This window comes from Rhagoletis pomonella, unplaced genomic scaffold (genome assembly GCF_013731165.1).
Source record: "Rhagoletis pomonella isolate Grant_MI unplaced genomic scaffold, Rhpom_1.0 Rhpom_scaffold_00003, whole genome shotgun sequence".
NCBI classification, from domain to species: domain Eukaryota; kingdom Metazoa; phylum Arthropoda; class Insecta; order Diptera; family Tephritidae; genus Rhagoletis; species Rhagoletis pomonella.
Window position 1 is genome coordinate 27,876,652 of NW_023458557.1, and position 15,274 is coordinate 27,891,925.

General features: G+C 43.6%; 1 protein-coding gene across 1 annotated transcript; it reads left to right on the top strand.

The window, feature by feature from the left end:
* Positions 1–5,494: 5,494 nt before the first annotated feature.
* LOC118736140 (uncharacterized protein K02A2.6-like) lies at positions 5,495–14,000 on the top strand. The gene is made up of 4 exons (XM_036466239.1): positions 5,495–7,325; positions 7,608–7,793; positions 7,852–8,427; positions 13,477–14,000. The coding sequence occupies exons 1-4, from the start codon at positions 5,495–5,497 to the stop codon at positions 13,998–14,000; spliced, it is 3,117 nt and encodes a 1,038-aa protein (XP_036322132.1).
* Positions 14,001–15,274: the final 1,274 nt, after the last annotated feature.

The window sequence follows — 15,274 nt, forward strand, 5'->3', positions numbered from 1 at the left end:
AAGCGTACAATTTTAAAAGCAGTGAAGGGGAAGTGGCATCAACAGGCAACACAACTTCGGCTCTCTTGACAATGCACGAACCGCACGACACCGTTCGTACATATGCTAGAAAGACAATGATTACAAAACATTGTCATACAAGCTTAGCCAAAATCAATCAGCCTTATCATGAGCTTCAATTTCCCCGAACCGGTTCGCTTTTCACTTTTGGTTTCCATGGTTTTACTAAGGGCGGATGACAAATTTTCTGGTGAATTTTTTTTTTTTCAGGCGAAACTTAGGATACGAATTAGATCGTCGCCACCAGCACTACAAGACAGCGAGCCTCAAATGAAGGGAGCCAAACAGAACGGAGACTACATGTCGGAGCTCGGACATGCTATTAAGAGGCTGACGGAGGCAATGTGCCCGCCACAACGCTCAATAAACAATAGCATGCGAGAGATACTCAGCTCACTAACAAAGCTGCATGTGGGTGCCCTGGAGGAGTACTCTAGAATAAAGGCAAGCAGACGGAGTATTCTCAACATACCGGTGACTGCTGAAACCCCGAAGAGGCCCCGAGATGAAAGCCAACTAAAGCGTAGGACGCCACCCAAGAAAAATAAAACCACGCATGAGGAGGTGACCACCAACCCTGCAACCAAACAGATTAAGATGGCGTCGAACGAAAATTCCAGCAAGATTAAGGAGAAGGAGGTGGAGAAAGAAGGAGAATGGATAGAGGTCCAACGCAGATCACATGGCAAAAAAAAGAAGATGGCATACAAACCACCACCACGGCCAGATGCCATAATTATAGCTCGGACGGGAGATATGACCTACAGCGATATACTAAGGACCGTTAAAAAGGAAGAGGCGCTGCAGAAACTCGGCGGGAGCGTATCGCGCATCAGAAAGATGGTCAAGGGTGGAATATTGCTGCAGCTTAAGGAGACGCAAATGAAGGACACGGGCGAATTCAAGAGCGAAATAGGTAGGCTTCTAGGGGACCAGGCACAGATCAGAGCCCTAACCCACGAGACGATGGTAGAAATTCGTGACCTGGACGAGATTACCACCAAGGAGAATATTGCCGAGGGCATCCGCAACCAGGTAAAGGAGCTAAACCACCTTAACGAAAATACGATAAAAAGCATCAGGGCGGCGTATGCGGGCACATAAACCGCGGTGGTAAATCTCCCAGCACAGGAGGCAAGATTACTTCTTGACGCGCAGAAAATAAAGGTAGGATGGGTTGTGTGTAGAGTACGGGAGAAACCGAACCCCAAAAAAGGCTTCAGGTGCCTGGAATACGGCCATATAGCGAGAGACTGCAAAAACGCGGAGACAGAAGTAAATGCTGCCTAAAATGTGGGGAAAATGGACACTTTGCGAAAGCCTACGACAAGAAGCCACACTGCAGTGCATGCAAAAACCAGGGAAGAAAGAACACCGAGCATCAGATAGGTAGTTGGAGGTGTCCGCTATACCAGGAGGCGTGCAAGAAATCCAGAAAATGAGAGTCGGTGCAGTTCAATCTCAACCACTGCGAAGCAGCGCAAGAGCAGCTCATGCAAACGGTGTACGAGGAGAAGGTGGACATAGCAATAATCAGCGAGCAGTATAAAAATATAGACAGTGGAGCGTGGATATCGGACCTCACAGGCAAAGCTGCAATATGGACATGCGGAGGGAAAGCCTTCCAAGAAAAGCCGTTGCTTGGTAAAAGCTACTACACACGAGCGAAGGTAGACGGGTTTAACTTTTATAGTTGCTACATACCACCAAGTATCCCACAAAATGAATACGAGGAAATCCTAGACAGTTTGGTTCAAGAAGTCCGGACCACCACAATGAACGTTACAGCAGGAGACTTCAATGCATGGGCAGTGGAATGGGGTAGCGTCCACAGAAACAGGTGGGGCGGTGCACTACTAAAGGCGTTTTCGGTACTTGATGCGGTGCTTCTGAACTCGAGGAACAAAGACACCCTTGAGAAGAATGGTCGAGGCTCGGTGATTCACATTACTTTCGCTAGTAGTTCCTTGGTGCGCTCAGCGCGCTGGAAGGTGTCGGACCTCTATACGAACAGTGACCACCTGGCAATCATGATGGAGCTAGAGAATTGTGCACAGAGCCGACAAAGGGCGATCACCAGGAAGGTGCAAACAAGGGGCTGGAAGGTAGAGACTCTGGATGAAGAGCTCTTCAGACTCGTGCTGGACGAGGAAATGGCCACTGAGGATAACACTGAGCTCCAGGCTGAAATACTGGTGAGGCACATCAGTAAAGCCTGCGACGCTGCTATGTGCAGGACAAAACACGGCTCTCTCAGGCAGCCGGCGTACTGGTGGAACGAAAAAATCCAGGCCATAAGGGGTAAGTGTCATAAGGCGAGGCGGTTGTGTCAAAGAAACCGTGGCTCGATGGAATATGCCGTGCTGCGCGAAGCCTTCAAAAAGAATCGAAGTGACCTTAAAAAAGCCATCAAAAGCAGCAAAACCAGCTGCTTTAAGGAGCTCTGCGAAAAGGTGGGCGAAAACCCATGTGGTGATGCCTACAAGGTGGTCATGAAGAAAATAAAAGGTGGTAAAGGCCAGGCACAAACCTGTCCCGCCCTCCTAAAAGACGTCGTTCAAACGCTCTTCCCTGTGCAAACGCCAGGAGGTCGGCGACCGCAAGCAGAGAAACCGGAGGGAATGGAAGCACCAACGGTTACGGACGAGGAGGTGGTCCAAGCAGCAGAAAGATTTGGTAACGACAAAGCGCCACGCCTAGACGGCATACCAAACAAGGCTCTGAAGGTTGCCATCAAGCACAACACGGGTCCGTTTACCGAACTCTTTACGCGGTGTCTGCGAGAAGGTGTCTTCCCAAAAATCTGGGAGAAACAGCGGCTGGTCCTACTGCAGAAACCAAACAAGCCGGCAGGATTACCAAGCGCATACCGACCTCTCTGTATGCTGGATACGCTTGGTAAGATACTGGAGCGATTAATTTGTGTACGGTTGGAGCAGCACCAAGAGGAGGAACTGCCGGGTCTCGCCGATAACCAGTATGGTTTCCGAAGACAGAGGTCTACCATTGATGCAATTAAAAAGCCCACCGATGTCGCAGGCAAGGCAATAGAAGGAACAGATGGCTATATGGCACGAAGGAATACTGCGCGGTGGTGACATTCGACGTAAAAAACGCCTTCAATTCGTCCTCCTGGCCTCACAAAGAAAGGCCACGCCTCTGGAAAGAAAGAACACGCCGCCCTACTTGCTAAGGATGGTATCCAACTACATATCTGACAGGCTTCTGCGGTATGACACCGACGAAGGCCCCAGGAAGTACGTGGTGACGGGTGGAGTACCACAAGGCTCCGTACTTGGGCCACTACTTTGGATTGTCCTCTATGAGGGAATTCTGCATATTCCGCTGCCAAGGAAGGTACAAATTATCGGATACGCCGCTGATATAGCAAAAACAGTAGTGGCTAAAGACCTCGACCAAGTTGAGAACCTCTGCAACAGCACGGCGCAACAAATAAAGAACTGGCTCGCTGCAACGAATCTCCAACTCGCAGGGCAAAAAACATCGATGGACATATCATCAAAACAGAGCAGTCGCTGAAATACCTGGGTGTCATGATAGACTCGAGATTAAGCTACAAGGTGCACATTGGTAAAGCCTGTGAGAAAGCGGCAAGAGTGACCACGGCTCTAACAAGACTTATGGCTAACATCGGCGGACCGAGCCAAAACATACGAGCGCTTCTAGCAAAAGTGAGCCAGTCCATACTAATGTATGCAGCACCCATCTGGGGGCCCGCGTTGCAGCGCATGACTTAGGCGAAGGCGGCAAAGTCGGTGTACCGACTAAATAGCATCAGGGTGACTAGCGCCTTCCGTACTGTGTCACATGAGGCGGTCGGAGTCTTAGCGGGCATCATGCTCCCAGAAATAATGGCCATGGAGCTAATAAGAGTCTTTGGATAAGTCCCGAAACTTAGGCAGGTACCTGACAATCGAAGAGCGAAAACAAGAGAGGGAGGCAAGTCTAAATGAATGGCAAAGACACTGGGATGTGACGACAAAAGGGAGGTGGACGCACAGGCTGGTCGGTAACATAAAAGCGTGGGTGGAGATGAAACACGGAGAGACCGACTTCTACATGACACAGTTTCTGACGGGGCACGGCTGCTTCGAGAATACCTGTTCAAATATGGGCATGATGACGGGACAGAGTGCTCATTCTGCGGTAGCGGCGACGAAAACGTACTACACGTATTATTCCTCTGCCGAAAATACGAGGCATATCGAACAGACATAGAGCAGCTGATAAAGGAGAGCATGACGCCTGACAATATCGTGGGGCACATGATAAACTCAAAAGCGGTGTGGAGTAGAATTAAGGCGTGGTCCGCAGTAGTCCTCCAGGAGCTAAGAGCGAAAGAAAGACAGCGCAGTAGCGAAAAGAGAATGACCGAAGAACAAGCCCAATGATGTGAAGAAGGGCCAATCGCCAAGCTGAGCTTTGGGACGAAATTCCTAACGGCAGTACCGCAAAGCCAATTACAAGCTATAGGTGAGGGAGATACACACACACACACACCTACGATCGAGTGGCGCCAGAATACATTGTGCACCACATGATGCAATCTAGAATGGTGTGGAGTATAGTTCTTCAGGAACTTTGAAGGAAAGAGTGGCAGCGCAGTAGCGATAACAGAGGACTGAACGAGAGATAGGCCAGAAAGGCGTGTGTGAAGAGCCAATTGGCAAAGCTACGCCTTGCGTCGTAATACCTAACGGCGGTCCCGCTAGGCGAAACACAAGCTTCAGACGTCGGAGTTAAGGATTTAGTACGTAGGCGCGCTGTTATATATACATTTATGTTTATGTGGCATTCCCTACGTATATTTATAATCGTTTACATCAATACGGCATCACTGGTCACCTGAATTAAAGTTTGAATAAACACAGTCGTATACCGAACATATAGTAAATAACACATGGCGCAGCCGAAAAAGGAATGAAAACTAGGAGTGGAGCTGAATTGAAGCGAGAGGCAAGCGAGCACACGACAGATAGTGAAAGCGAAGATTTTGTAATGGCTACGAATAGCAACACATACAGCAATCTGGACGTACGACGTCCTGATCCCTTAAAAATTTAAGGAAATGTTTCCGAGCAATGGCGGATTTTTAAGCGAAATTTTGATATATATGCCATAGCAATAGATTTTGAAGAAAGGAAAGAAACACAGAAAGTCGGCATATTTCTTAACGCATGCGGTCCCGAAACGAATGAAATATGTAACACCTTGGGACTGTCTGCAGTGCTGAAGAAAAATTACAATGCAGTTTTAGCTGCTGTGGAAAACTACTGTACGCCAAAAAAAGAATGAGGTGTATGAAGCTTTTAAGTTCAATTCGCGAAAGCAAGAAGAAGGTTAGCCATTCGAGTCTTATCTGCTAGACCTGCGAAAACTGGTTAGGAACTGTGGATATATTGACACAGATAGAATGATACGAGACAACATTGTTATTGGTATAAATAGTCAAAAGCTACAGAAAAAACTTCTAGAAACGGAAAATTTAACCCTGCAAAAAACCATCGATATCGCTCGTGCAGCTGAGTTAGTGGAAAAGTACGCAGACGAGATGCAACAACAGAACAAATACACAGAAGTAAATTCAATTAGTACCCACAAACAAATTTCACAAAATAGCGGTAAGCGAAATTCCATAGTAAACGCGAAAAGCTTAAGCACAGAAAACGCACATATTAAGCATAAAATGCGACAAAGCTCAAATTGTAAATTCTGTAGAGGCGTTCACGAATTTCGCAAATGCCCTGCATTCGGCAAAAAATGCAACAACTGCGGACGTTTAAATCATTTTAGTGTTGCTTGTTACAGCTCACAAGTGCATGAAATAAGAGAAAATGACGAAAAAAGGGAAAATGATGATATTGTTTTGCACAATATTGAAGATTTAGCAGCGGGTCGGAAAAGATGGTATGAAAAGATTAGAGTAAATGACTGCCTCATAAATTTTAAGTTAGATACCGGTGCCGACGTAAATATTTTGCCTTATAAGTATTTTAAAAAATACCTGAAAAATACTGCGCTCGACACAGGTGGTTTGTCTCCACGAAGTTATAGTGGAGCTGACTTGGACTACAAGGGTATCATTGAGTGTGTAGTAATGTGCCGAAATGAAATTAAGATTTTGCCATTCACTGTTGTTGATACACCGTACGAGCCTTTGTTGGGATTAGAAGCATGTGAGCAGCTGAACCTTATTAAGCGCATTGATGTGATTCGTGAAGCATCAAAAGATGAATTTATTCGAAATTATAGTGATGTTTTCGAAGGGACGGGATGTTTTGTAACAAATCTGGACATTAAAGTAAAGAAAAGCTCCGTTCCGGTGGTAAAACCGGCAAGAAGGATTCCACAGTCATTGGTAGCCAAAGTAAAAAATGAGTTGCAGAATATGGTAGAAAAGAAGATAATTGAACGAGTGGATGGGCCCATTGAACGTGCTTCCAATCTTGTAATTGTGGAGAAGAAATCAGGAAAACTGCGTTTGTGTATCGACCCGCAAGACCTGAATGCAGATATACTATCGGAGAACCATACGATTCCATCATTCGAATCAATATCGGTACGTATTGCTAATAGTAAAATATTCACTGTGCTAGATTTGAAGGAAGGATTTTGGCAAATAGGCCTTAGTGCAAAAGCTAGTGAACTCTGTTCTTTCAATACACCGTTTGGGTGCTACCGTTTCAAGCGTTTGCCATTTGGTATCAAAATAGGTCCTGGGGTCTTTCAAAAATACAACGAAAGAAACTACGAAGATATCCCAAATGTAATCGTATTCATTGACGATATATTAATTGCAGCAAAAAGTGTTGAAGAACATGATCGTACCCTGAGACTAGTTATGGAACGAGCAAGAAAATTGAATATCAAATTTAATGTCGACAAAATCCAATACAAGGTAACTGAGGTTAAATATTTAGGAAAAATTATTTCGCTTGATGGCATACGCTGCGATCCTGATAGAGTAAGAGCAATAATGCAAATACAAAAACCCAACAATAAAAAAGATTTGCAAAAATTACTGGGCATGATAAGCTATATTCGAGAATATATACCGAATTTATCTAGTATTTCCCAACCGTTGCGAGAATTGCTTAAGTCCAACGTTGTATATGAATGGCAATCAGCTCACGAAAGTTGTTTGCAGTTGATAAAAGCAATGATAGCAAACGCGCCAACTCTTCAATCATTTGATGACAAAAAAGAAATAACAGTAGAGACAGATGCTTCTAAATTTGGTATCGGTTGCTGTCTCATGCAAAATGGGAAGCCGATAGCATTTGCATCTCGTAGCCTTACAGATGCTGAAGTTAACTACGCTCAGGTAGAAAAGGAATTTTTAGCTATTTTGTTTGCTTGTCGCAAATTTCATTACTATATTTATGGCCGAAAGGTTACAATTAAGACCGATCACAAGCCCCTTGTTTCGATAATGAAAAAGGAATTTTGCAAAATCCCTTCCGCGAGACTTCAACGCATAAAACTAAGCTTAATTAAATATGACTTAAACTTAACTCACGTTCCAGGAAAATTTTTGTACATCGCGGATTTGTTATCCCGATATTTTGACAAGGAGAATAACGCGCCAGATATAGAGGATTTAAATGAGTTCGTCCATTCCTTGAACATCACCGACGAACGTCTGACAAGCTTTCGAAAGGAAATAGAAAATGATAATCTTCTAGCACAATTGAAGACTGTTTTAAAAAATGGCTGGCCAAATAAGAAAAATATGTTAAGTGACGACACAACTACATTCGTCTCATTTAGGTATTGATAAAACGAAAAAACGCGCACGTGAATTAGTGTACTGGCCAGGAATCGACGATGCAATTGAAAAAATGATTACCAAATGCAATGTATGCCAACGAAGTCGCTCTGTTAATGTGAAGGAACCAATGATCCCCCACACCGTTCCCAATTTACCTTTTAATAAATTAGGTATAGATATTTGTGAATTTGCGTCAAGGAACTATCTAATAATAGCAGATTATTACTCGCGGTATTTGGAAATAGCTCTTTTAAAATCGAAAACATCATCTGAGTGTATCAATGCACTCAAAACATGCTTCTCAGTACACGGAATACCTGTAGAAATCGTTTCGGATAATATGCCTTTTAACTCATATGAGTTTAAACGATTTTGTGATCACATTGGTGTTAAATTAACTACAATAAGCCCTGGATATTCGCAATCGAACGGATTTGCTGAGCGTTTTGTTGGGATTGCAAAAAACTTAATCAAGAAAGCAAACGAAAGCAATCAAAAATTACGGCTAGCCTTGCTTGAGTATCGTAATACACCGCTTAAAGATGTTGACGCCTCGCCAGTGGAGTTATTGATGAGTAGGAAAACCCGTACACTTTTGCCAACGAAAAAAACTTTATTTCAACCAAAAATCACTCCTAACATACTTCACAACATAAAAGCAAAAAATTACAAAGCAAAAATGTACTACGACCGTTCTGCATCACATAAACAATCATTCGTAGAGGGAGAGAAAATATGGTTTAAGCACAATAAAAAAGGTTGGATTAAAGCCAAAATCATCGATATACATGACGCACCTAGATCATACTGGATTGAGTTAGAAGACCAAACAGTTTACCGCCGAAACTCGAGATGGCTGCGAAAAAGATCCTAGTTATAAGTATACATATGTATTTAAACATTTGCTGTAAGCCAAAACATTGTCTGACCATTATACTTTGCCTATATAAACTTTATTTTATTTTATTATACTTTCTGTGAATATTGTATTCGATTGAAAACCTATGCTTATAAATGAAATTAATGTACTATTTCAATTAAGAAGGGAGATGTTATATATACATTTATGTTTATGTGGCATTCCCTACGTATATTTATAATCGTTTACATCAATACGGCATCACTGGTCACCTGAATTAAAGTTTGAATAAACACAGTCGTATACCGTCGTGTCTCACAAGTCCTGAATTATGTGATAACATAGTCTGGGCGTGGTCCCGAATGAGGTGTACCCTTAGCGGACAGGATGACGAATCGTGCATAACATCTTTGGAAGATTCCCCCTCCGTTGAAAAAAAAAAAATAAAAAATAAAAAATCATACATACATACATACACATATCTACGTTGTTGATGTGAAGACGTGTTTAGAAGTGCTCCACGTTCAAAGTGCAAAAATACAAGTAAAACTAAAGTTTAAAGCCTGGAAAGTATACCAGCGCACCTGTGATCGCTACTGTAGTCGAGTCGACAGACAGCAAAATTCTCCATCAGCGGTGAGTAAGACTGAATCTAATAGTTTATAAACGGAAAATCTGCTCACCGAAAGAGGATAAGGGCGAAAAGAAGACGGCGAGTAAGAGGGCAAAATCCGCAAATCGGCTGACTGTCACTACTGCTGTAGAGAACAAAAGAGAACTCTCCACTGCCAAAGTCAGCAAACACGCAACCCACGCTCAAAGTTTTGACAGTGCTGCATTATTAAAATCAATCTGATGATGATTTAAAACTACAATGTCTGCCACACGAAATGCTGAAAATGCCCTGGCTAACCACAATGAGAGTATAAACTGCTTAATCAACCCATTTCGAAGAAGCAGCAGAATATCGGGCTCGCCTGAAGACAGCAGACGAGGTATACGCGATACAACATTAGGCGCCTCATCCCGGGCGGCCCCTACTGCGAACCACACAACATGTGCGATGTGAACAACATAACTAATTTGACTAAGTCTGCTGTTGGGTTACCCGCACCTGCTGTTGAGGTACCTGCACTTGCAGAGCAATGCAAAAGTAGTGAACTACCCGAGCACAAAGATGACAGCTGCGTAGGCGAGATTGACGCTCCCTCAGTGATCGGTGATCTCATTAGCGAGCTCTCTGCTCTGGTTTTCGACCAAAAGCAGAGACACGTAAATCAACACATGCGTAACTTGATTGGGCGTATTGCAAAGCTGCAGAAGCAGGCAAAAGCAAACGCAATAGTATCGACCGCCACTTCTTCTTCTTCTTCACAAATGAAGAGAACGAGAAATAATACCTCCGACGACCCAGCAGTGGGCAATTCGCCCCAACAAGCCAAAAAGCAAATATCGAAAGAGTACGCAACAATTCGATTGGTCAATCTAGCCCCGCTCACAATCCTATTCTGCAAAACTCCAAGCCTGGCAACCGTATCAATCCCAGCCCCTCTACGCAGAGTATGAAGTCTGCGCCAATGCAAAGCAAAGAAATCAATGCACCAACAACCACGATCGACCTCACAACCAACCAAAATGGAGATCAATGGACCATAGCGAGCAATAAGAAAAAACAAAAAACCCAGCAGCAAAACCTCTAGTGCAAAACCTGATGCAATCATCATATCGAAAAACGGAAGTCTTTCTTATGCCGAGATCTTGCGAAAGATTAAAACCGAGCCATCCCTTAACGATTTCGGTGAGAACATCTCCCATATACGTAAAACTCAAAAAGAGGAAATGATTCTTCAACTCAAGACGAAGGATGCCCCCGCAAAAGCCCAAGCACACGAAGCAATGAAAACGATACTCAAGGACCAGGCGGATATTCGTGTACTGACACACGAAATTCTTCTGGAATGTAAAGACATAGGTGAAGTAACAACCAGAGAAGAAATCACTTATGCCTTCAGAAAGCAGTTCGGGCTGACTGACCTCGAGCCTTCTGCCATAAAAAGGTTGAGGAAATCTTACCGAGACACTCAAGCAGCTGTCATTAAGCTACCAGCTGAAGCAGCCAAGAAAGTACTGGAGTCTGGAAAGATAACAATTGGTTAGGTAGTATGCAGAGTAAGGGAATCCCGTTGACCACAAAAATGTTTCCGCTGCTTGGAGTTCGGGCATGTGGCAAAAAACTGTTGCAACGAAGATAGGTCAGATCGTTGCAGACGATGTGGAGAAAGAGAGCATGAGTCGAAAGACTGCAAGAATGGCTTACGGTGCATGATCTGTGTTAATAAGAACCCCGAAGCGGCAAAACACTACACGGGAAGTATTAGATGCCCAGCGTACAACAATGCGATCAGTAGGTTACCAAAATGATGTTCATGCAACTAAACTTGAACCATTGCCAAGCAGCTCAGGACCTGCTTGCACACTCTGTTAAAGAACTCCCAATCGATGCAGCGATACTAAGCGAAACTTACTTCGTGGGAACTTGCCCCAATTGGTGCTCTGACAACCAGCGGAAGTCCGCTATTTGGAGGTGTAACCCATCAGTACCTCAAATCGAGTTAGCTTCATCGTTCACAGGCTTTACAAGAGCAAAATTCGGCGACCTTCACGTCTACAGCTGCTATCTTCCACCCAGCATAGACCTCATTGATTTCAATAGAATCATCGATAACCTTGTCACTGATGCCCGGGGCAAGGAAAATCTCATTATTGCGGGCGACTTCAATGCATGGTCAACCGAATGGGGCTCTCGAAAGACGAACGCTAAGGGCAAAGCCCTGCTTGATTTTTTAGCAACGCTCGACTTGGTCCTCCTTAAAAAAATCCCTGCTCCGACCTTCAGCAGAAATGGGTATGAGTCAACGATCGACCTAATGTTGGTAACATGCAATCTCTATATGAGATCTGAGTGGAAAATAAGCGATCACTATACCTTCAGCGACCACTTCGCTATCAACTTTGAAATAAAGAGAAGGAGACAATACCAGCGGGCAGATAATCTTTCGTCGCCAAACATAGTGTGGAAAGCCAAATCCTTCGATACCGATTTATTCCTTGAGGCGCTTAGGCCCGAACCTAGCCATACCAGCCTTAGATCGCCAGATGAATACTCGTTACTGGTCACAAAATGGCTGCAAAGAGCTTGCGATGCATCTATGAGCAGAAGATCCGCAATGAAGCACCACAGGGCCGTTTATTGGTGGAATGACACGATATCCAACCTACGCGCCGAATGTCAACAGCGTTCAAGAGGAAGACCAAACCACAGCGACCTCCGTGTAGAGTTCGCCAAAAAACGAAAGCAGCTAAAGGTGGCTATACGCAAAAGCAAACGTGAAAGTTTCTTGAAGCTTTGTGATGATGCGGAGATAAACGCTTGGGGCAATGCGTACAAAGTTGTTATGAATAAAATGAGCTCCCTGGCCAAATGCCAAATTCTCCTGCGCTGCTAAAAACAATTATAAAGACCCTGTTTCCTGATCAAAATAAATTCCGATACGTAGTACCTCGCAATACCCCTTTCCTGAACATACAACGGGTAACCGCAGAAGAAGTTTTGAAAGCATGTTCAAGAATAGGAGCATCAAAAGCACCAGGCCCAGCTAAAATTCCCAATATCGCGCATAAGACTGCTGTTAGCCACCACAGTTCAATTTTCACCGAAATGTACGACGTGTGCATCCAACCGGGGGAATTTCCAAAACCATGGAAGCGACAACACCTTAATCTCGTCCCAAAGCCTAAAAAGCAGCCAAACGATCCGAACAACTATCACCCCCTCTGCATGCTCGACTCAATGGGGAAGATCCTCGAAAGAGTTATCCATGATCGCGTCCAAAATGCTATTGAAGCATCTGGTGGTTTGTCACCCCACCAGTTCGGCTTTTGTAAATCAAAGTCCACCATTGATGCGATAAAAGTTGTCAGAGACCTGTCCGCAAAAGCAATTGCAGGCAAACGCTTGAAGGGAGGAACAATAAAATACTCCTTAATAGTTACTCTCGATATAAAAAACGAGTTCAACACTGCAAATTGGCAGAAAATTATGTTGGCATTAGAACAATTTTCAGTTCCTAAATATCTCCTCAGAATTGTTGCAAACTACTCCGAAAATCGAATCCTCCAATACAGCTCTGCACAAGGTAGTAAAACACTCAAAATTACCGGCGGGGTTCCTCAAGGCTCGGTACTGGGACCGCTTCTTTGGAACGTGATGTACGATGGAGCACTTCGACTGCGGCTCCCGAAAGATGTAACGATAGTGGGATTCGCTGACGACATAGCTATTGTCGTAGTAGCAAAACATATATACGAGATAAAGGCGGCTGCAACCGCTGCAATAATGATGGGGTCACAGTGGCTGGACTCAATGGGGCTGGAGTTAGCCTCACTCTGCAACTTAGGGACTGCGAAATCTTCACAAAGCCTGCCATAAAATATCTTGGTGTAATGATTGACGCGAGACTAACTTTCAAGGAGCATCTCGACTAAAATGATGCTAAACCTCCGAGGGCCAAAACAAGCCCGCAGAAGATTGCTAGCCGGGGTTCTCAAATCTGTGATACTTTACGGCGCACAAGTGTGGAGCTACGCAGTGGAAGTAAGGTCATATGTTCGCGGTCTCAGCGGCTATGTGCGCTAAAGGTTTGCTTCGCCTATAGTACCGTATCCGAAGACGCCGCTCTAGTACTGTCTGAATTACACCCAATAGAGCTTCTGGCGAAAGAACTGTCAATGAATACACCTAGCAATTTAGCACTTCCTGCTAGGAAAGCACTAGCCCGTAAACACACGCTAGAGATGCGGCAGAAGAAATGGGACGAATCGTCCAACGGACGCTGGACACAACGACTAATACCAAACATCGAAAAATGGTTCTCCCGCCCGTACGGCGAAGCTAACTTCCATTTAACCCAGATGCTCACCGGCCACGGCTGCTTCAGATCGTTCCTGAAACGCTTCAAACACGAAGAGCTTGACCATTGCGAAGCGTGTGGTGATGGCATTATCGAAGACGTCGAACATGTTTTGTTCCACTGCCCGAGATTCGATCTGGATAAAAACCACATTCGCTCTGTATTTGGAGAACACCTCACACCTGAAAACATGGTAGTTCACATGATAGAATCCGTTGGAAAATGGGAAGCGGTGAACAATGCCGTCACGCACATTTTGACCCAACTGAGAAGAGATGAGCCGCGTCGAAATGGACGACACATAACTACGCCCAGATGAAATATCTACCACCAGGCACGATATTTGTCGAGGCACTAGCTGCTGAGGCAAGAAGATAGCAGAGGCGTTACGTAATAGGCGGACAGAACATGGCGGGCGGGGACGCATGGACCCGAAGACAAAGGACGGCTCCAAGTTAATACAACTTTCAAACGGACTGCATCAGGACTGCAACTAACGTAGAGCTTCGTGCTCAACCCACCCGCCGACGAAATACTTGGTACCAGTACCGGGAGGGGAACGGTACATGACGGTAGGAGGTTTAGTCTCACACTGACGGGGTTAGGCTTTCGATGCTTCCTCCTCGTAAAAAAAAACATACATACATACATACATACTTTCACAAATATATAGTAGATATACAAACCCTTGCATCCCCTGGAATAGCGACAGGCAAAATCTGAATTTATTTTTTATATTCGCGAAATTAAATTCGGATTGTGTTTGTCCATTTTAAAGTGTAAATACGTGAAATCGGCGATAAACATACATTTATAATACCACAAAACAAGCAAAATAAAAGATATTCGTTTAAATTGACAGCTCATTCTTATAAAAGTTCAACTGAGATCAAATACGGAGGCGTATCTCAAAATCCGGTGAAGGGAAATTATTAACATTTTACTATATCATAAGAAAACGAATATAGTACTGCTCATAATAATAGCACCACAACATTTTTTAGCAGTTTTGATAATTTTTTTGTTTATTTAGTGTCTACTAATTTTTTATAAAAGTTGTGCCAAACATAAAAAACTACAAAATAATTAAAAATTGAAGCTTTTTAATTCGAATTTCTATGAAAAATTTTGTGTAAGCAGTTTTATAGCTTATTAAATTTTACTATAACTCAGTGTAAGCTTATAGTTGCTAAAAATCCCAATGACTTAATTTTTCTTTTTGCCGACTGTGTTGTGAATTTTCTCGCATAAAAAAAATCCATGTAATTTGTAGAGATGTAAAGAAGAGACATTGTGAAGTCTTGCTAAAACCGACATCGATAGTTTTCAAAAACTATCGATAGTGGGGACAGTTTTCAACTATCGATACTATCGATAGTATCCCAGCTCTAACACTTTCCCGAACTGCGGTAAAATCTAAGGTTTGCCAACTCATGTTTTTAAGTCTTAATATTTACTAATAAACTCTTACATTTATTCTTACAGTATCTGGCGTACTGGCCACCTAAACAGCTCTAACTAAACCAACTTCAGTAAAACACTATACAAGCTGTCTAATTACCAGGATGAAAACAACATACATATGTATATATT